Source organism: Pleurodeles waltl, chromosome 5 (genome assembly GCF_031143425.1).
Source record: "Pleurodeles waltl isolate 20211129_DDA chromosome 5, aPleWal1.hap1.20221129, whole genome shotgun sequence".
In the NCBI taxonomy this organism is placed as follows: domain Eukaryota; kingdom Metazoa; phylum Chordata; class Amphibia; order Caudata; family Salamandridae; genus Pleurodeles; species Pleurodeles waltl.
Genome location: NC_090444.1, coordinates 694,831,993 through 694,853,171, shown reverse-complemented (window position 1 = coordinate 694,853,171; position 21,179 = coordinate 694,831,993). Strand labels below are relative to the sequence as shown.

The 21,179-nt window shown below is 43.1% G+C and overlaps 2 protein-coding genes across 2 annotated transcripts in view; one reads left to right on the top strand and one right to left on the bottom strand.

The window, feature by feature from the left end:
* WASF1 (WASP family member 1) overlaps positions 1-21,179 on the bottom strand; it is a 384,764-nt gene that overhangs the window by 180,757 nt on the left and 182,828 nt on the right. The window lies entirely within an intron of this gene.
* On the top strand, positions 17,093-17,825 carry ANAPC11 (anaphase promoting complex subunit 11; the record flags this gene model as incomplete). Its single annotated transcript, XM_069236564.1, has 3 exons — positions 17,093-17,306; positions 17,483-17,548; positions 17,755-17,825. Coding segments are annotated over 3 exons (351 nt in total), but the record flags the coding sequence as incomplete, so codon positions are not given.

Genomic DNA, 21,179 nt, shown 5'->3' with positions numbered 1-21,179 from the left:
ACCGTCCAAGTTCAAAATAAAGGAGGCATTTTGGCAAAGTTCTCTGTCGGTGGTGAAGCGTGAGTTAATTTAAGCGGCAAAGCAAGCGCACTCACCACTGCAAGTGATGTTAAGGAGCTGAAAGTGGGCGGGGTAAAGCGAAGACACGTGCTGCTTTGCTGGTGACATCAGCCAGCATGATCAGACAGAAGGAGACACCTGCAGCTCATTCTGGACGATGTGCACAGCCGCTGACCCCCCCTGCTGAGTGTGGTAGAAAGAAACACATACCAGAGGGCCCTAGAGTGCTTGCATGCATCAGACAGCAAAAGTACTCATGGTAGAGGCAGGGAAAGCGATGAAGAACTCGCTCTGGGAGAAAAGAAGTCGGTTACAGCCACAGCACATCGGCAGGGTTACAAAAGAAATTAAAAAAAGGTGGGTCCACACGGGCCAATTAAAATAAAGAGGCAGAGCTGAAAGAGCATAGTGAAGAAGAGCAACTTCATTATGAAGGTTCCAGGTTACACAGGAGCTTCTTTCAAAAGAAGGAGAAGCACAGTTTTTACCATATGCAGGGCATGGCATCAGTTTAAAGACATCAATGCCCAGCTCGGAGAAACAATGCATAGGGGACCTCAGGGTTGGTGGGTGTATACAGCTTAGCAAGCAGAGAGTTTACAGCAGGTGCAGGACGTAGTCCAATAGCCAGGACCACAGATACAACAGGTTGGGGTGACCTTCAGGGCAATGGAGTGAGAATGCCCTAGGCTAGAAGATGGACAGCTGTGGTGAACAGTTTCTGGCCAAGTTACAGGCGACTTGAATCAACTGACCTGAAGTGAGGGAGAGGTTTGAGGCAACCATCTCGACAGAAAGGAAGGATTTGTCGGGTGATATTAAGGAGGCACCAATACTAATGATTGATTGGAAGAAGTTTGATGGGGGAGATGGGGATGGTGAAAGGCTGAGTGGTAGTGGTCTTGAGGTTAGTATGGATATGGAGTGTGAGCTCGATTACAAATATGACGAAGATGAATTGGAAGAAGGGGAGACCCCACACTGGCGGGAAACATGCAAAATGGTCTCTGAAAAAGGAGGTAGGGGGAGGCAAACTTATGTTGTTCACCCTAGTGCTGTTTTGCAGGAACAATTGGGAGATGATGTGGTGAAGAATACCAAAAATCTGTAGAAACAGCTGAAGGGGAAAGGAGGAAAGAAGAAATTGACCTCAGACGGGTGCACGGCTGAAGACAAGGCGGGAAGCACTGGTGGCGTAGCTGGGATTTGAAACGGGCCAAGGATATTGTTACGGTGGATATTGGGGTGAGGACTTCCATGGTGGACAAAGGAGTAGGGACGGAAGTTAGCAGTTCGAAGGTAGGTGCTGACTTTAGGGGGGGTTAGGGGCAAAAGAGAACAAAGGAATACTCAACAAGGACAATACATCGGAAGGTAAGGTGCCATCTGAGAAAGGTCAAGATGAGAGCAAAGGGGAGGATACTACCAACACCAAGCAAGATGATTTTAAAAGGTTGCCATATATGGGGCTATCAATGCCTTTGGGGTACATCAATCTAATTCTACTAAGGGCAACATTCGGAAAAGGGAGTTTGTCGATGTTTTTAAGTTAGCCAGGGAACTCCAAGCGAAAGAAGGTTCGAGGGAGGAAGAGTGGGAATCGGCAAAGAGACCCAGGGTGCCCCCCAACATTGACACATGGACATATGCATTGGTTTTTTTTTTATGTGCGCCAGTGTTTATTGTGGAAAGTATCCAGATAGAACGGTATCCATCTTCAAATATATGTACACAATACAGAAAGCATTTGTGGAGTTTGGGGGTTCTGGCTGGCTTCACTATGATGAGGAGTTCGGGGCTAGGATTTTATTGAGATCTGATAAACCTTGGGGCGAGGTGGACAATCAACTACGGGTGCAATGGATGTACCCTCAGAAACCCCCACCTTCCATGCATACAGCCAGTGGACTAGCAGTGCAATATCGGTCCTTTCAGGCGCGACCCACCCCGGGAGTGGGGAGGAGCGGTGGGTCAGCTGGGGTTTTGGATATTCATCCAATCTGGGAGTGTGTTAGGGTTTCAACAGGTGTTTCTGCCCCAGAAATCCATGTAAATACCAACAAAAGTGCTCCAAATGCAGGAGGGAAGGAATGCAGCATTATAATGCTTAGGGAACAGGCTATCTTCAGTGGTAGCAGTCAGGGTCAAGGAAGTGGGACAACTATACCTGGTCAAAAGGGTTTTACGCAAATTAAATTGGAGGTTTTGAATCACTGGATGGATTTTTAGACTAAAAGAGAGGAGGCACTGGTCTTACAAGGGGGGTTTGAGACAGGTTTTAGGCTGCGATATCAAGGTCCAAGAACCAAAAGATTTTCAGACAATCTTAGATCTGCCAAAGAACATCAAGAAATTTTAAAGGAGAAGTTGAATAAAAAGGTAAAGGAAGGGAGGATGGCAGGCCCCTTTCAGTACTGGTTTCTGGAGTTTCTCCATTAGGAGTAGTCCCCAAAAAGAATGCAGATGAATTTAGGTTGATTCATCACTTTCCTGGCCTGAAGGAGCATCTGTTTATGATTTTTTCCCCGGGAAGATTCGGCATTTCATTTTACTTCATTGGATGTAGTCATTCGCTTTGTAAGGAAGGTAGGCATGGGAGCTGAATTGGTAAAACGTGATGTGAAATCTGATTTTTGACTTCTTCCTGTTCATCCTGCTGACTTTTCTCTGTTAGGTATTCAATTCCAGAACAGTTTGTATGTTGATAAAGTGCTCCCTATGGGGTGTTTTATTTCTTGCAGGTTATTTGAGGCATTTAGTTCATTTTTGCAATGGTGTTTTACTTCCAGGATAGGACATGAGTTAGTTACTCATTATCTGGATGACGTTTCATTAATTGGTGCAAGAGGAGTTGACACATGCCAGGCGACTAATTTCTCATGCCAAATTCTGAAAATTAGTCAGAGTTCCACTAGCTTCTGAAAAAGGAGAAGGTCCCATTGCAAGTCTGATGTTTCATGGTATTAAATTAGATACAATCAAAATGGAAGCCAGGTTACTTCAGCAGAAGGTTGAAGAGCTGGTGCAATTATTGGAGAGGGGGCAGTTAGCTAACAAACTCCAGTTGAAGCAAATGCCGCAATTGTTGGGTCATCTTAAGTTTGCCTGTAGAGTGGTACGAGCTGGCCGTGCCTTTTGTCAGTGGCTGGGTTTTGAGATGGGAGGCACTAATTTGCAACATCACGGAATCAGAATCACAGCAGCCCTCAAGTCAGATTTTGAAGTATGGTTAGTGTTTCTCAGAGGTCAGATTTTGAAGTATGGCTAATGTTTCTCGGGGACTTCGTTGTGGCCTCTGGACGAAGACTTTCAGTGGATGGTACAAATTGACTCTGATGCAGCAGGTTCAGAAGGATTTGGCTTGTTTTGGGATAGCAGGTGGTGCGCTGAGAAATGGCTGTTGCATTGGAAGCAAGAGCGGAGAAGCACTGCCATTTTTTTTTAGTATTTCCTCTGCTGGTAGACTTATCAGTTTGCGGTAAGTTGCTGGAGAACAAGACTGTTACTTTTCACATCGATAACAGGGCAATTGTTGATTTAGTGAATGGTCAGAAGGCAAAAGATAAGAGATTGTTAAAACTTTTAAAATTCATGTTAGGTTGTTTTATGTTTAACATAGTTTTTAGGGCCAGACATATGCCAGGGACGAACAATAACATTGTGAATGCTTTGTCTCGTTCGCAGTGGCAGATATTCTATGGTTTGGTGCCCAGAGCGGATGTGCTGAAGACTCAAGTGCCACCAGAAGTGTGGGAATTAGCAGAAAGAGCAGTATGGAGTTGGTTAAAAATTCAATTTCTTTTGGAGTTTGAAAACTACATACAGAAGAGCATGGGAGGAGTTTTTGCAGAGTGGGGCACACAGGAGGGCCCAGGATGATGAAGGTATTGCAGCCAGGCAAGGGGGTGTGGTGCACATCATTATGGCTAATATAGATAAGCAGGTTTTGCCTCTGACTATTGTACGCAAGCAGGCAGGAATCAGTTTCTACTGTAAGTTTTTCTGGGCTACGAGCCATCGGCAGGTGAGCTGGGTAAAAGAATTTTAGCAGGTTGGGCCAAATAATGTAGAAAGAAGAGGTTCATCATAGAGTTAATAACAATGAAACGTTTGATGTTGATCAGTGGCTTGTTTGACTTTCGTTATTCTACTTATGAAGTTCTCTTGTTCCAATTGTGCATGTTTTGGCAGTTTTTTAGAGCATTTAGGATTTCTGAGTTACTGGGTAGTTCGAGTAGTGGGAGACTAAAGGTAGAGCATGTGATTAACACTGATGAGATAGTAAAAAAAATTCTTGAAAGGACCAAAACAGATCAGGTGGGAAAAGGTGTCAAGATTCGGATTCATAGAATTAGGGGTACAATGTGCCCGGTTACTGCTTGGCACAAATTTAAACTAGAGAGGGGAGCTCAGGGACTTTACATTTTCAGGCATCAGCATGGGTCACAGCTGACGGCAGGTCAGATATTGGCTATCATGCGAAAAGGGCTGGCAGCAAAAGGAGAGTACCCTAGGTACTTCAGGACACACTCTTTCAGAATTGGGAACGCTTCTGAAGCAGCGAGGTTGGGGTTTTCATTGCAAACTTGGATGTGCTATGTAAATCTTGGGCATGTATGAGGGTGATATGGACTGCTCTTCTCCCAGGTAGGCTGTGAAGGGGTGAAATGAGATATACAGCGATAGAAAAGTCCAGAAGGAAAGTGAGATGAGACATGTTACTTTTTTTTTTTGGGCCAGGGGTCTTATTTGGACTGAGCACATTGCCATTAAAAAGGAGGACTTTTTTTGTTGTTGTTTCAGCAGGGTGGGGTTCATCAGTCATACCTGGGGAATTAGCTTTATTTACTTGAGATCAGGGAATGCTTATCTAGGTTATAAGCATATAGAGGTTGGTATTAGCGGCTGTTGGTGCAATACCCTTCCAGATCATGTTTTTTTTTCCTGTCGAGTTCTTGTAGTGAGGCTGATATGGCGACAGCTGTCATCCCCTCACACCCCTGCCCCCGCCAATGTCTCTCCACCACACCCTCTCCCCCCAAAAAGTTTAGGTTTTTGTATCTGTATTAGTGAAATGGGGTTTTGAATAATGTTATGTAAAGTTAATTGATAGTCTGCTCAGCTGTCCTAATAAAGCGCCCTTTTACTCTCTAACTTGTCTGGTTAATTACACTTTTCTGTCCGATGCTTGCACGCCTGCTGCTCTCACCACTGTGTTGGCTCACATGCCACATTTTGCAGGGCTGGCAGAAGCAAAGTTTTATTCTATCCGTTCAACTGTGAACTATCCTTGCCACCCTCCTCTTACTCCCAGCTACACACTATCTAGTTCCTTCTTATTCACCCAGGTTTATCCATATTATTTGTCACTCCACAGGCCCAGTCTTTCCGCGTTCTCTTTCTGGGGAAACAAACTCTTCAGCACCCCTTGAGTAGACTAGGCCATTTTAGTTTTAGTAATGAAACTCTGCAGCCGTCTAGGCTATGGAGTAGATGACCGGCGAAATGCATTCCTAGCAAGAGAGGAGTTGACCTTCTCCTCTGAGTACCCTTTATTATATCTCACTTGGCTAGGCCAAGAAGTTATGCCAATGACAATCCAAGAAACCATGCCAGTATCAACACCTGTTTCGGTCAGAGGCACAATAACCCATTAATCTAACTCCGGATATCCAAGTTTTTCACTGTACCCATATCAAACACCAAAAGGTCTCACAAATTGCCATTTAGTCTCTGAATAGGAGTATAAAATATGCGGCATGTATCTTGTGACTGGAGCGGTCGCTGGTAGTGTCAAGTTCTGCATGATTAGGGACATATCTACTTCACTGCCTGATTAAGAGCTACAAGTCGCCGAGTAAGTCGATGTTGTACAGATCTCCAAAGTCATAATTTGCTCAAAAGTGTGCAAGAACGCAGAGAGTGGAAAGGCTGTAAGAAAAGCTGGCTAGAGAGTAGCCTTCAGTAGCAGTGCAAGCGCATATTAAGGTTGCACAAAGGAACTTGCAGAGTAAAATAACTGCAGAGAATATTTAGGGTACCCTATATAAAGAAAATCACTTTCAGGAGTTTATTCTTTTGAATCACCTATTTAATTCTACGATGCCTTATTGTACGGTGCCTAAAGGGAGCTTGACTATGAGCGCTTAGATTAGTAACATGGGCATAGGAAGTGGGGGGATGCGGGGGATGCATCTCCCGCCTCCGCCCCACCCCCCCAGATTTTGGAGGGTGGGGGACACAGGGGACAAGGATTGGGGGGGATAAGCGGCAAAAACAATTTCCACTCACTTCTATTATTCACAGGGCCATTAGCACGCAAAAGCGCTACTTATAATAGCCTGCACTTGAACTGCTGACCTGCCTCCAGTTTGATGGTCACAGAATGAAGGTGAGTCAGGAGGCCCCCTACGCCCTCTGCCCTTATGTTTGTCCTTTTTACAGCTGTGAGCATTACGGGCACATGAGAACAAAGGGAGCAAGGAGGCAAAAAAAATTTGGATGATTGCGGTCTGCATCCTTGACCCTACCCTCACCTGCCAGCTTGAAGAGGAACGCTGCAGTACAATGAGGAAGATCTAAAGAGGAAACAGAGTTCCATGCAGCCTCACACCTGCATGCTAGAGAGAGGACTATGTGAAATTAAGTATTGTATTTGCCTAAAATCACACCAGTAGGTGGAACAGGGAAGTCGAGATTGGACCCAGATTTTACCTTTTCACACTACACAATTTAGATATTAGAAGGGTATCTTTTTCTAACACTTATGCCTTATGTTTTTTTATCTAGTTAATGAAGGATTTATTTACAGCGTGGTTAAAAGGGAGAATCCGTATTTCATTTTGGACCGTTATGCCTAGCGTTATTTATGTTGTTGTTATTGTTACATACTTAAGCATATTGAAGTATATTATCTTTTCTCTGTCTTTTCTTCACTCTACTCTGAAACAATCTACCCTATGCTACTGCACCCTACACTTCTTTTCTCCACTTCGTGCTACTCTATGCCACTGCACTATATGCCACTGCAATCTATGCTGTACCACTCCCCTCTACATTACGCCACTGTAATCAAAGCTATTCTACTCTAACCAATTAACACTGCAACCCTGAACTCTATGCCAGTGTACTCTTAACCACTTTACCCAAAAACAATGCACTCTATGCACTGCACTCAATGCAATCTACTATGCACCACAGCACTCAATGCCACTGCTTTCTATACCACTGTACTCTGCACCAAAGCACTCTATGCCAATGCACTCTACAATACACCACTGTATTCTACCACCCTCTAATCTGCAACATTGCACTCTCTGCCATTGAACTCTATGCCACTCTACCCCACTGCGCTCTCTTCTGCATCACTGCACTCAAATATACTCTACACCACTCCACTCTAGGGCACTTCACTCTACTTTGAAACCATCTACTCTCTGCCACTGAAATCTACGCAACTTCACTTTATGATATGCCAGTCCAATCTACCCTGCACCACTCCAATGTACCCTGCGCCACTCCAATCTGCTCTGCACCACTCTATGCAATTGCACTCTACATCACTATGCCCTACTCTGCAGCAATCTACTCTATGCCACTACATTCTATGCTATTCTACTCTGCACCACTGTACTCTACGTCACTCTTCTCTATATCACTGCACTCTGCACCAATGCATTCTATGCCACTCTACTCTACACCACTGTCCTTTGTGACACTCTACTCTGCAACACTGCACTCTGCCACTAAACTATACTCCTCTCTACTCTGCAACACGGCACTCTACTTTGCACCGTTCAACTTTATGCCAATCTACTGCACTCTACACCAATGTACTCTACCTTTTACCACTCCACTCTACCATGCATCACATCACTCTATGACACAGCACTCTGCACCATTGCACTTTGCACCACTGCAATCTCTGCTGTGCCACTCCACTCTGCGCCCCTCTACTCTTCACAATTCTACACTACTGCACTCTACTCTAAACCAGTGCACTCTACACCAATGCACTCTGTGCCAATCTACTTTGCACCACTGTGATCTATGACACTTCACTGTAGACCACTCAACTCCAGTCTGACACTTCACTCAGACATTACACTCCATACTAGACTCTGACACTCTATTCCATTAAACTCTGCTCTACTCTGTGCCACTCTACGACACTTTCTCCCCTCTCTAACTCCTTACACAACTCCCTATACACCACTCCATTCCACTTCAATCCACTCAATGCCACTCCATGCCACTTCAATCTACGATACTCTACTCCACAACCCTCTACGCCACTTCACTATACAACAATGTACTATGCTCAACAACACTCTACCCAACTCTCTCTATGCCCCTTCATGTTACTTTACTTCGCTCTATGCTACTTCACTTTTCTTTTTGCCTTTCCACTCTGACACTCTGCCACTCCTCTCTGACACTCTACTACAATCTGACACTATTCCACTCTACTACTACTTTATGGCATTGGCAGTTGATTAGAGATTCATATCTCCATTGACTGCCTTCTCGTTCATGTGAGAAGTGAGTGAGATTTATCTTGGCCTTTTTGGTTACAAGCACTCGGTAACCCTTTTATCTCAGGCTTAATTAATGCTGAGGATGATCCTGATACTTGTCTAGGGGATCATAACGTCGTCGGACAAAGTACCTTTGTGTTATTGTATATAAGTTGGCATAAGCATAGGTACTATGAGCTAATGACTTCTTGATTCACTATCTGAGTCATTCATGTAAAAGCCGGTGTATGAAAGCTTGTAAATCAGTATTGTGGATGCTATCCACTGTGCTATACAGGCTACATTTTACATTTGTCTTGTAATTGGTGACATTGGGTCATCCTGATAACTTGTGTAATGCCCGAATACCAAAGTCTTTCTCGATTTCCCACTACAATTGATCTTTCATATTTTGATTGAATAAATGCACAAAACCTTCCACTTGGATACCACTTTAATATCATTGTTTATTGGAGAGGTGTTGCATTTTACTCAAGGGACCCCCTATTCCTTTAGAGTTAATTTACAACTGCAATCTAGGACACTCTACCTACTCCATGACACTACACCAATCGATGACACATCATTCTCCTTTACGCCATTAACTTTTAGCAATGCTAAATAGAAGTCTTACTAGTGTACAGCATGGCTAAAACACATTGGCAAATGCAATAGATCTTGCATAGGCGAGACCTATTGGCTTTGCCAATGCTCCATTTATAAAGTCTGAACTTTGAGGTGACTTGAAATATCCTTATGTATGCAGTGGGTATTTTACCCCATATAATACATTGTCACACCATCAACTTTCCCACAAGCTACTAAAAACCTTAGTGCACAGCTTCTGACATTACAGGCTCTTAAAATAGAGCAGAAGAAAGAAAAGCAACATTCCATTTGTTGCTTTAAACAGATGCATTAATTATGCTCTGTAACCTGATCTGCCTTCACCCTGGCTGCTATTTCTGGCAGAAGGCATTGTGATGTCAGAACTCGACTGTAATAACCCTAAAGTAGTCATTTTCTGATGTCTTATTTATAATTAGCGTATGTCTTTTGTTTATACTCAGTGACTTGGTGCATCACAAGCAGCCGATTCTAAAAAAAATAGTGACTGCAGTTTATACAGGGATTAAAGAATCCCATGTTTATATAGCCTGTAACTCCAAGAGCTTCTTCAGTTGAAATGCTTCAAGTTATGACTGATGTGAAGCTGAGCTGCCCAAGATCACACAATGGAGTAGAAGTGTTACTAGAACTATGGTTTCTGAGCACAGTTTACAACTGTCGTACCTAATCGCTTTTGATATATCCAGTGCGGTTCCAATCGGCATGAGGCAAGGGGCATGATGGGTGTGGTGCATAAAGGGTATGTTCTTCGTTTTTAGCCTCCTACATTTATTTGCTTGGTTCACAAAGATGCATGGTTAATCAACATATTATTTTCACATTTTAACTAATTACTTTGTGAATGTAAATAACAATAAAATATACTTTCAGACTGTGACAACATGCCTTCTTTTCTCCCTATTTCACCTCCAATATATATGATTGTGTACATTTATTGGAGCCTGCAGTTCGCAAACAACAATCGATTTGTATAGGGTTGATTGAAAAGTCCCCAAAGCTGTCCCTGTCCCCCCCAGAAGTTTATTGTCTCCTACGACCCTGATGAGAAATGTAAATATCCAGACAGTAACCACTGTCCAGCACTTCAATGGCCCTCGTCTACCCCCCCCCCCCCTCAGCCCCCTAAAAAAAAAAAAAAAACTCACACACACACATGCCGCTCCCCATGTCCAGAGGTTTGGACTGTAGTACTCCTGACTCTCGGATACACACAGTGTTATGAAACAGCGGCAATGAACACCGCAACACACCATACAAGGGGAAAATAAAACTCAGAAGATGCTCTCCACACCGTTTTTTAATTAGTCCCATTGTTTTTTAACATTAACTGCAGTACTGGTGTTATATTAATTATGTAAGTAAGCCAGCAATGTTGAACCTTTAGTTGACACACAAAGCGAATATGCAAGGATTAATTTTAACATGTGAAACTGAATTATGAAGCTTTTTGACAAAGCACAGTACAGATATAATACATTGATATGTTCAAATGCTCTGAAAAACTGCTAAAAACTGAAAGACGAAAATAAAGCTTTCGGGCATATTCATGAAAAATTTGACTGCAGGTGTTTGGGCTCTTTTTTTTAGATCTGAAATAGCTACACCAAGAACATACAGTGGCCTAGTACTCGTGCACTGCTTCCACTGGTTGCTTTTGTAGTAATCGCTGATTGGCCTGCTTCTTATTCAATGGCTTTTCTTACTCTTCCTGTACTTGTTCCTCCCCTGCAGCATAACCTCTGTAACTTTTTTGATAGGCTGACTTGTATCTTTTCACTGCTTACATTTAAGGAACTACTTTTTCTTTTTTTGTTAAGCACTCCATGAGAGAGCATTTATTATATATATTTATTTTTTCTTATTTTCCCCTTTGTTGGTCTCTCTCTGCCAAGCACCAATCCCAGGCTGTGTTGCTTTCTCCTTGTATGCTGTTCGTGTTCTTTTTTCCCTGCCTCCCTCGCTTCAGCTAAATGTTGCTCTCTCTGTGTCACATGCTGCTTCCCCTTCCTGCATTCAACTGGTGTTTAATTTCTTTTTGTAAGATGCATTGGTTTTGGAGGGCTCGGCAGCTGAAATCTGCTGAAAGATGTTCTTCTAAAAGACCCTGTTTTCGTACACTTATAATCTAATTTTTGTATTTACTGTGCCTATGTCAATTTGCGGGCATGCATTTGTGGTGAAGCATGTGTGCTCCTATGTCATAAACCATGTGCGTGCCTACAGAATGATTCAACAGGCAACCAGCGGCTCACGTCATTGTCTCTTTTTTTGGCTGATGCTCTACTGGATCAAAAGAATTGGCGTAACAAAAAGGTCTAGAAGGTGTGACCTATTAGCTTTACCAATGCTTGTTTTTTCGTTATTTTTTTTTTATTTTTATTTTTTAACTGAAGCTGCACGGTGAGTATTTTGCACGAGATATGCTATTGTTGTGCCACACAAGGATGTTTTTGAAAATTATTTGTACTCTTACAAAGGGGGGGGGCTGCGTACTGGCAAAATGAGGTAACTTCCTGCACCAAATTATTGTCTATACAACTTATCACCAATCATCTTCCATGTAGGTCCTTAACTGACTACAAACATATTCTCAAGCCATTACTGCTGCACATCTCTGCCCTTATGTGCTACCATTTTCAATGTTTTTAGATTGATTCCTTTCGATTACTTTATTTTCTTCCCTGCAAACACTTAACTACACATCCCCATCAATTCATTGCCCCCCCTCTTTTGAAGTTTGGCCTATCTATTCTCAGTGACTCCCTAGAGGACGATGGAAATAACTCCCAAGTGTATATAAAATAGAGAGGAACACAAGTCACCCAGAGCACAATGAAAAACAGATATATTTAGTGACCCTAAGCCACACGAGCACAGAACAATCAGGACAGCCAGAAGCAGACACGTTTTCAACCACTTACTTTTAATATTCATCCCCTTGTGTTCAAATGAAGCAGCATCTTTCTAGCCTCAAAGGAAGGCAGACATTTCATTTCAATTGTCTAAACAGCAAAAGTGATCTGATATCTGCCCGAATAAACTCAAGTCCATTCTCCGCCCCAACCTCAGAGATTCATAGGCGGTCATTCTCGACTGCACAGACCCATTATTTGCCATATGAAATATGAAAATGTACCCTGTAGTAGAAATGTTCCTGGAGTCAAAGCACCTGTCCAAAGTAACTGCACACAGTGTCGCCTTGTTCTTTAGACAAAGTGTGAGACGTGTCATCGAGCGTTTTGGTAACTGTCAAATGCTTTGTGTCATACAACATTCTGCGAGGATGCCATGCTCATCAACGTGGTCAAGCTGAGCTTTGCCCCGATTCTTAGCGTTAAAAATGCTTTGTCCAAAGTGACAGCTTTGGCTGTAGTGGACAGAGAACAATGCTGGATCAGGTGGTGGAAGATACCGTGAAAGACGATAGCAAAGGAAGTAGAGGGCGGAATAAATATATCGTAAGATTCCCATGTGCATTGTAGAGCTCACAAGTGGTAAAAACATTTTACTCATCCTAATATCTTATGTGATCGTAGTCCTAAATACGTTACTCAAATCAATTTTGACCGCGAAAAAAAGCACAAAAAGTGGATAAAAATGGAAAACACAGATGAATACACACCCCAATAAATCATCCCCAAGCCAAATCTTAATACCATTTCTGCCAGCATCCGTATTCGGAACCCTCAATCCTCACCATAAGGGGGGTCATGGACACTTAAGACCAGAGAGGGATAGGAAGGTGTGTCAACTGGAAGAAAGGGGAGGCTTAATGCTAAAAGAACAGTTAGTTATGGTTAGTAACTTGTAAATACTCATATATCCATTCCCCTTCATTCATAGTTATGGTAGGAACACAAGGCAGCCAAAAGAGAATGGCAGGGAGAACAGGTATTACCCCAGCTTCGAAGGTGCTCCCAACCCCCAAGCTCTCCACCTTCCTAAACGAACACCAACAGCAGGAAATCCAGTGGGACAAGAGCTACTGATCTGGGTACAACTGAACTAAGGAGAAGGCACACAAGTCTGTAACAGAAACTCATAACAGGTAAGTTATAGGCAATAACAAAGAGGAGGGGTCCCCAACCTCCACCCAATTAAACACCAGAGAACGATCAATCAAGGCAAACAGAACCACAGATGCTTTACTTTAGATGGCACACAAATCATAAGGGAGACACAAGAACCCCCTTCAAAATGGTTTCCATGCTGCTGCTCGCCCGGTCTTTAATATAAGATAGTTTTAGTACATCACAACCGAACTTACAGCCCTACACTGGCTTGCCATCCAACATTCCCTCAACGTATAGGACAGCATGCAATACTTAAAAGGCTATCCACCTGAAAAGACTTGAATACTATTCACAAAAAGTCCAAATTGCTTACAGAAGACGACCCTTAAGAAGCCAAACTCTTCTCAAACTGGACATTCTCCGATTTAGAAAAAACACATCCCTCAAAAAATCCTCACTGGAAAAGCAAGAGAGCTTTGGAATGCTCCCCCACCACACATGAGGGAGCCTGTCCATCTCCAACTTCAAGAGGGACCTCAACCAGCACTTTCTTAACACTTTACATGAGCAGCATCTATTGCCTCCCACCTATAACGATACTGGAAATTATGCTGATAAGGTAAATTACGTTACACCCACTATTTTTTAGGAAGCTAGTGCTGCGGTTCTAGTAAGGTCCAAGGTTTACAGCTTACTCGTAGATCTCATTCTAAAATTTATGGTAGTCCTTTTTTTCGTGCACTTGTGTACAACTCGGATGTTCACTTTAGTAGAATTTAAAAGTCGCATTAAATCAATGAACGCAATACGGGGCTACTTCAAGATAGTCTCCCAAACAAGTTGCTGTGCAGGTTATCTGGCATCTACCAAATGAAAAAAAAAATGACCTAGCAGGAGAACCTGCATTACTTGGGGATTAAATGTGCAGTTTCCGGAGGCCTTGAATACCCATGCTCCTACCACGCATTTGTTCAGCTTTCGTTTTACTCACATGAACACCGCCGCTCGGCATAAGGGACATACTGAGTCATTTTTTTAAAATGTCCATGCTGAACTAGGCTGTAAAATGTGACGTGTCAGCCAGTTACATACAGTTCCAAAGAAAGAAATCGTGGTCTTAAAAAATAGCATCATTTGGCACAATTTACATACCGATTAAGTGTTACTAGTTCTCTTAATTTAAATAAATTAAAAAATTGCTGAAAAGTCACCCGCTATTGTATCACCATAGTATGAGCACCAGAGGTTTTTTTTAAGGTGACTTTCTTTCTCAGTTCCTTCTCTAAAGGTCATTCATTACTTTATTCTCTGCAGCTTGTGACTCAAAGCGCTAAAGTATGATAATTATAAAGTCTTGCTCTATTCAGTGTTTCTCTCTCCGGCAGAAAAGTGGCTCTAACAAACAAAACGCGCTGGGAGGCTTTCTGCTTCCCCTTTCTTTTCCAAGGTCTCGTGCCTGTGACTATCACATGCTAGCGATGATTACTGAAATATTGCAAGCACTGCTCTCTAGTTCACACTATGCATTTTTGTGAAGATTTTTGCAACAAAAAAAAAGTATTCTTAGCACAGAGGTATATCTTCAGGTGTGTGATATAGTGCTCTAATTCTTAATGTTTCCTGCTGCCCATTTCTTCAATGCCCAATGAGGTTAACGTTGATAGTGGACGCCTCACAGAAGCCTCTTTCCTTGAAACTATGAGGGCAGCAAACAGTGAGCTGGAAGACTAGCAGGGGCGCAACTAGGCAGGCCCCTGCAGACCAAGAGGTGGCCCACCAATGTTTCTGGGGGCCCCCATTCAGTCTAAGGCCAATGAATATCTGTGAGATATGGAAGACTCAGGGGGCCCTCTTCACACTTTACAGGGGGCGCATCATATTGCGCTAGGCCAGTGATTATAGGACAGTGCCGTGGCCTAGCAAGAGTGCCAAGGGCCTTAATTCAAGCAAGGGAAATTAAACCCACTCCCGCCGTTCCATGCTGGGATTTTAAAACCAGACCTAGTTTGACTGCGCCGGTGTCACTGCACATGCTGCATTAATGATAGCTACACCGTGGTGCAGTGCTTCAGTCTGATGAACAAGATGTGGGTGTGACTACCCCTGCCTTTACAGGTGCTCATTTTTTGCAGATCGTGAATGCGGTTTGATGTATTGTCATGCTCTTACAAAATGTCCACTTGATGGTATTTTCTACCCACTACAATGTCCCAAAAATATTGTTTCGAAAAGCACATTTGTTTTAAAGAAAACATGCCATACCACCATTCTCCTAAAATTAAATAACAATTAAGGAAGATTCAATTCATTCACAAGAGTCTACATTTTTCCACTTCAACAATGCAACCAATTCTTAGTAAATAAACCAAACTGCACATTATAATCCACCTTTTCAAATGTTTAGATCCATAAAGATATGCCACGTTTATATGTTCAATTTCAGCGTATGACACCATTCACAACTGCAAACTCGCGATTCTAATTCACAAAATGTGAATTTGCGTTCAAACTCATCTCCCTATGTAATATTTAACCTCCACTATGGTGTATTATTGTGCATGAGTAAATCCTTATACGGGGTGGGAGATGGGTATTCCATGACAGAGATGGCCCAAAAAGTCTAGGGAACACATGCAACAGTTTGTGGGTATTCACAAACAACCCATTCTCATTGTGGAAACATCTGACGACAGTCTTGTCAAGGGCAGCAGCAAGTACATTTCCAGGGGGAGAATGGGTAGAGTACACCTCCAAAATCAGTGGGGGTGTAGGGAACGTGTCTTCTCCACACGGATACAAATTTTGCTCCGTGGATAGAGGAAAAATTATGTTCAGTTGCACTGATGCGAATGCATTTTCAAATGCACAATTTTACACTATGCACAATTAGATGTTATGTTAACTGAGATTTGTAAAACGAGACGAATCACCCAAAGGGTATCCAGGCGCTGAAAAACATTCTCAAAGCTAACATTACTGAGTCACAAAATTTTTCCTGGAGCAGCCCTATAAACATGCACCTTCCACAGCCAGGAGTACTCCTGGAAGACTTTGAGAATTAAATATGAAAATCTGCACCCAAGCAAGAAAGTAAATCTGCGGGTGCTGGTATACACATTTAGACCTCATAAATGATGGTCTATAAATACATACAGAAGCCATAAATATTGCGGGTGTGCCAGCTATACTTTATGGAGAAAAATAACAGATTAGATCATGCCACAGAAAACCGTACAGTGCTCAATCGCAGATTCAAGCAGCACTGTGGGGAAAGACATCGTCCAACACAGAATTACATGTGTACCTACACCGAGACCGATTAGTGCCATGGGATGGACAGTGAGATACAAACATCTTATCTTCGGTCAGCTGACTGTCACACACTAGCAGTATAGAAAATGTAATGATTTGTCGAGTAATGTTTCGTACTTTCTCTTCAGACAACTGCTTCAGCAATATTTCAAAACCACGGCATAAACATCCCGTTTGCAGTTTCAGTAGCTTATGGTGGCAGGGGCGGGCACAAGACAACGCTTGAAATGACCCTGGAACGCTTTTCAGGAGCATACCAAAATATCCTGACAAGGTCCTCGCGTTCACTAACGACCAGGAGCTCGGAACAGGAAGCGCAGTCAAGGATTCTAGACACTACTTCCTGGTTCCCATGCCGGACAGAATGAAGACAGATAATGGGTCATTCTAGGCTAGCGCGGCAGAGGAGCAGCCTACAGGGAGAGGTTGCAGGGGTGATAGCTGGCATTTCTTTTAAGCGTTGGGATTTTTTTTTTATTTTTTTTTACCAATCGCCGGATTTGCTGGGAATTAGAGCTTTAAAGACCATTCTACGATCTTTAGACCGCCAATAAGTTTTAAAATGACTTGGTTTACCCCATCCTCGTTTCGCCTAGAGAAGATGGTTTCCGATATTTTTCTACCTGTTCACGGGAGACAGAACTGGCAGGTGTTCCACTGAAGGTGAAGATTAAGCTGTGGCATGGAGTGGCATCCTGTCTGTGGGTGGCTAATGACGAGAACTGCGGCATCTGTGGATGGGCTTTCAATGGCTGCTGCCCCGGCTGCAAGGTGCCGGGGACGACTGCCCACTGGTCTGGGGCCAGTGTTCGCACTGCCTCCCCATGCACTGCATCCTGAAGCAGTGGCGTAAGGAAACTTAAGGGGCCCTGACTGCCAAGTAACTGGAGGGAGTGGCCCCTCCCCCTGAACTCAGTCAGGGGCCTGCCGCCCGTATACAGTGCGGAGGTGCCGGGGACGACTGCCCACTGGTCTGGGGCCAGTGTTCGCACTGCCTCCCCATGCACTGCATCCTGAAGCAGTGGCGTAAGGAAACTTAAGGGGCCCTGACTGCAAAGTAACTGGAGGGAGTGGCCCCTCCCCCTGAACTCAGTCAGGGGCCTGCCGCCCGTATACAGTGCGGAGGGGGGCCCCTTCCCCTGAACCCTGCACATACACAGTGTACTGTGCTGGGGGGTGCAAAGCTCGGGGGCTGCAGGGGCCTTTGTTACGCCACTGTCCTGAGTGGCTGAACTGGCAGCAGGTACAAAAGCACTGCCCCATGTGTCGACAGGAGTGCAAGTTTCAGGAATGACTCCGTCCACAACGCTATCCAGTTCCCTTTACAGAACTTTATTTTCTTATTTTGCATTGTTTTGACATCAGTTGGTCATGGGTGTATGTTCCACGAACTGCGGATTCAGTCCTGTGGGTGCCACGTTGCCCGCTCAACAAGCTGACACCATTTGTGTTCATAAATTACTTTTGTGATGTGCAAGACCGAACTTTTCTGAAATTCGCAGCATCCACGCAAGCATCCCTTGTCTGAATGTCCCTACCTGAAACCTTTCTGCAAGCTCCTCATCTGGTATCTTTTATGGGGAGCCCCCTGCGCCAGTACGATTTTTCACGGATATGTTTTGAGCCGTTTAAGAGGCAGCAGACGAGTTTGTGTTAAGAGTACAGGGAGATATGTACCGCCATTGGTAAAGAGGCAACAGAGTTTGAATAACTAAGTTCAGAAACCATCCTTTGTTTATGAAGCTAGTATCTCCCCACATGAAAGATGCCTCTCTCTGGGTAAGCTCGTTTTCTCTTGTGTTCTAGCCCTGAGCTCATTCTACATTTGACTCTCCAAAGGTAACTCGATCTAGCAGCCAAGGTTTACTCCAGGAGGTAGAATCAGCTTTGGAACTCAGATATAATATGGCGCAAAATCACACAACTTCAAAGTCTAGTCAGAGCTAGATCTTTTAAAAAATAGATTTTTATTTATTCAAAGCAAATGTAGGGCAGTAAAGTGATTAACTCTAAAATAAACCGTTTTCTAAAACCACGAGGGGCCAAGTTACAACGCCAAACATTTGTGCTCTACGTTTATCGTAAATCACTAGTAAAGAAAAACTAAAGGTGGCACGAGAATGCCACAATATGTAGCCACGAAGCACCTGCACTTTGCCCTACTTTCCTAGGACAAATAAGTGGCCAGGCCAATTGAGAGTCTACCAAAAATTACAGAAACTACAATAATACATAAAAAAAACACCCCAAAAGTGAACAGGAGGTCCCACATACAGACAACGAAGGTTACATGGGTGGGTGGGGGTACTGATCCCAAAAATCAAGGTTCTAAAGTTCAGGTAATCGGCCTCAGGCTCCAGAAATTCTTGATGAGTGATCAGAGGTCAACAGATAAAGTTCATAAGGTGCAGCTAATGAAGGAGCACCCACATGTTTCAGCCCATATCTTGTTCATTTCTGGTCAGATGTTTTGGGTGATGGGTGCACCAAAAGGACCATACGATTTTCAGTAAAAGCTGGGGAACTGTCATTTAGGTTCAGAGTTGTTTTTTTCAATCTGCAATATCTTTGTAACTGTAAACATGAGAGCTGTGGTTCAGAGAGTTTTAAAATCAGAATACCAGACTTAACCAACAGGACTTTTTACAAAAAAGTAAAAGGAAGGCACTAACAGGGTAAAGAGACACAGACTCCCAGAGAGACATGACAGAGATAGTCAGTGGAGTTCCTGTGATTTCCAGTCAGTAATCTGCAGAGCAAACAGGTGGAAGCCACAAAGGGCAACAGGATTTGGACAGGATCACTTACAAGCCAGACAAAAAACTGACTGTCAAAAAAACTCTCTTCTTATGGATCCTGGGGGAGATCGGCACAGGTGGCCCACTCGGATGAGGTTGTGTTTTTGTGTTCAGGCACAGCTCTGGGCTACGTGTATATTACACCACAAAGCTGACAAGGGTGAAAGAGGGATGGGGTCTCTCAGGTGGAGCTCCAGTACAGGCTCCACAGACGGAGAACGCATTTGACCTCACCCTCTTAAAGAAATCATTAATATGCTTGCAAAACGCTCATTCATGCCATTAACAACACAAGGAACCATACACAATATAACACAGACTTATGGGGAACTCAAGGACCCCTATTTTGTGGTTTTAAAAGGACTGAGGATTTACAATGAGGCATGAAGGCCTGCGCCCTCCACTTACATATTAACTACCATCAGTCTCACAACCACAGGGGGGACATTAGGGTTTTTCACCAAACAGGATCTTGAATATGATCACAGAGATCAATTTCATTGGCCAGCCTGGGGAGAGGTGGGGGCATGGAACGCAGAGTAGGATAGAAAGTGGAACTAAAAGAAAGCTGAATAAAGCACAGATCACATTATTGTCTTTGCAATGTGAGACCTCTCGTCCCTACACTTTTTCTATGCAAGATCTGCCAGATAAGGAGTTGGAACAAAAATATCAATAGACAGGCCGATATATGTACCCACATATGTATAGTTAGCTCAGAACAGAATAGATGTTTCAGTGTTCAAGTAAGGAAATATCTTGAGCTCAAGTCTGAATAAAGGAACGTTTCTACAGGGGAAGGCTAATTGGGACACTTAGTCAAAATTTGTCTCCAAACTAACACCCTTAGCAACGCTGATAAAGTAAGAAATAACGCTAATCGGAACACGCATACACCTATACCGTAAGCTCATGACAGCTACCAGCGTTATTGAATAACTCAAATTAACTTCATGCCTCATTTTTAAAACCTTTAACTAAGACTGGTTAACAATAAAGTTTTAACGTTTCACATTGTGATGGCCAGGACTGATGCCTGTGGCTCACCAAATAATTTGTAGAAACCCTAAACCTATGACATAGAAGCACACATTTTATAATTCTAAATCTGTGCAAGGTCAGCAAGTGAGAATATTTTTAGAAGATGCAGTTTTACTCCCTTTTCAAATCCTATTCTCATTATACACAGACAGTTTTTTGTTTCCTTATGCGTAAATCTGTTTCGTCACACAGATGTATAATTTTTATTACTGCAGTTATTTAAATGATCATTATTAAACTATCACAAAGTATTATTTAAAAGTGAGAGAGGAAATCCCATACATCTCCTTTCAGGCTAAGAAGTCAGGTTACTGCATTCACATAAACACACATTATTATCTCTGGCCTACCAGACAGGACTTGTTGCTTCGACAGTCATTCCGCATAAGGAGACATTTGTAAAGATTTCAACATTTCTTGTCTGCCTTAGATCCCTCTTCCTCATATGCGCGAAAACGTTTTAAGCCAAACAAATTATGTTATTCCTGTTCAAGCAGACGCTCTTTCCATCTGTCCACGCCTTCAAATCACACACATTTTCACACACTTTTAAACGTTCCCGGTGTGTGCATATTGACATCAGCTGTGCAGGCAGCATATAGCTGACAAGTACCGTTACATAATGGAAAAGCAAAAGAATATTTCTTCGGAATATATATCCTTCACAAAAAGCATCGCAGAAGTCGTCCAACGTAGAGAACTAATGTTCTCTTTATCTAGTCTTTCATCACTATCGATCACCGAAAATAGCCGTTCTGGAATGTTCCTGTATTTGACGTCGATCACGAGGAGACCCGTTTAAAGAGGCA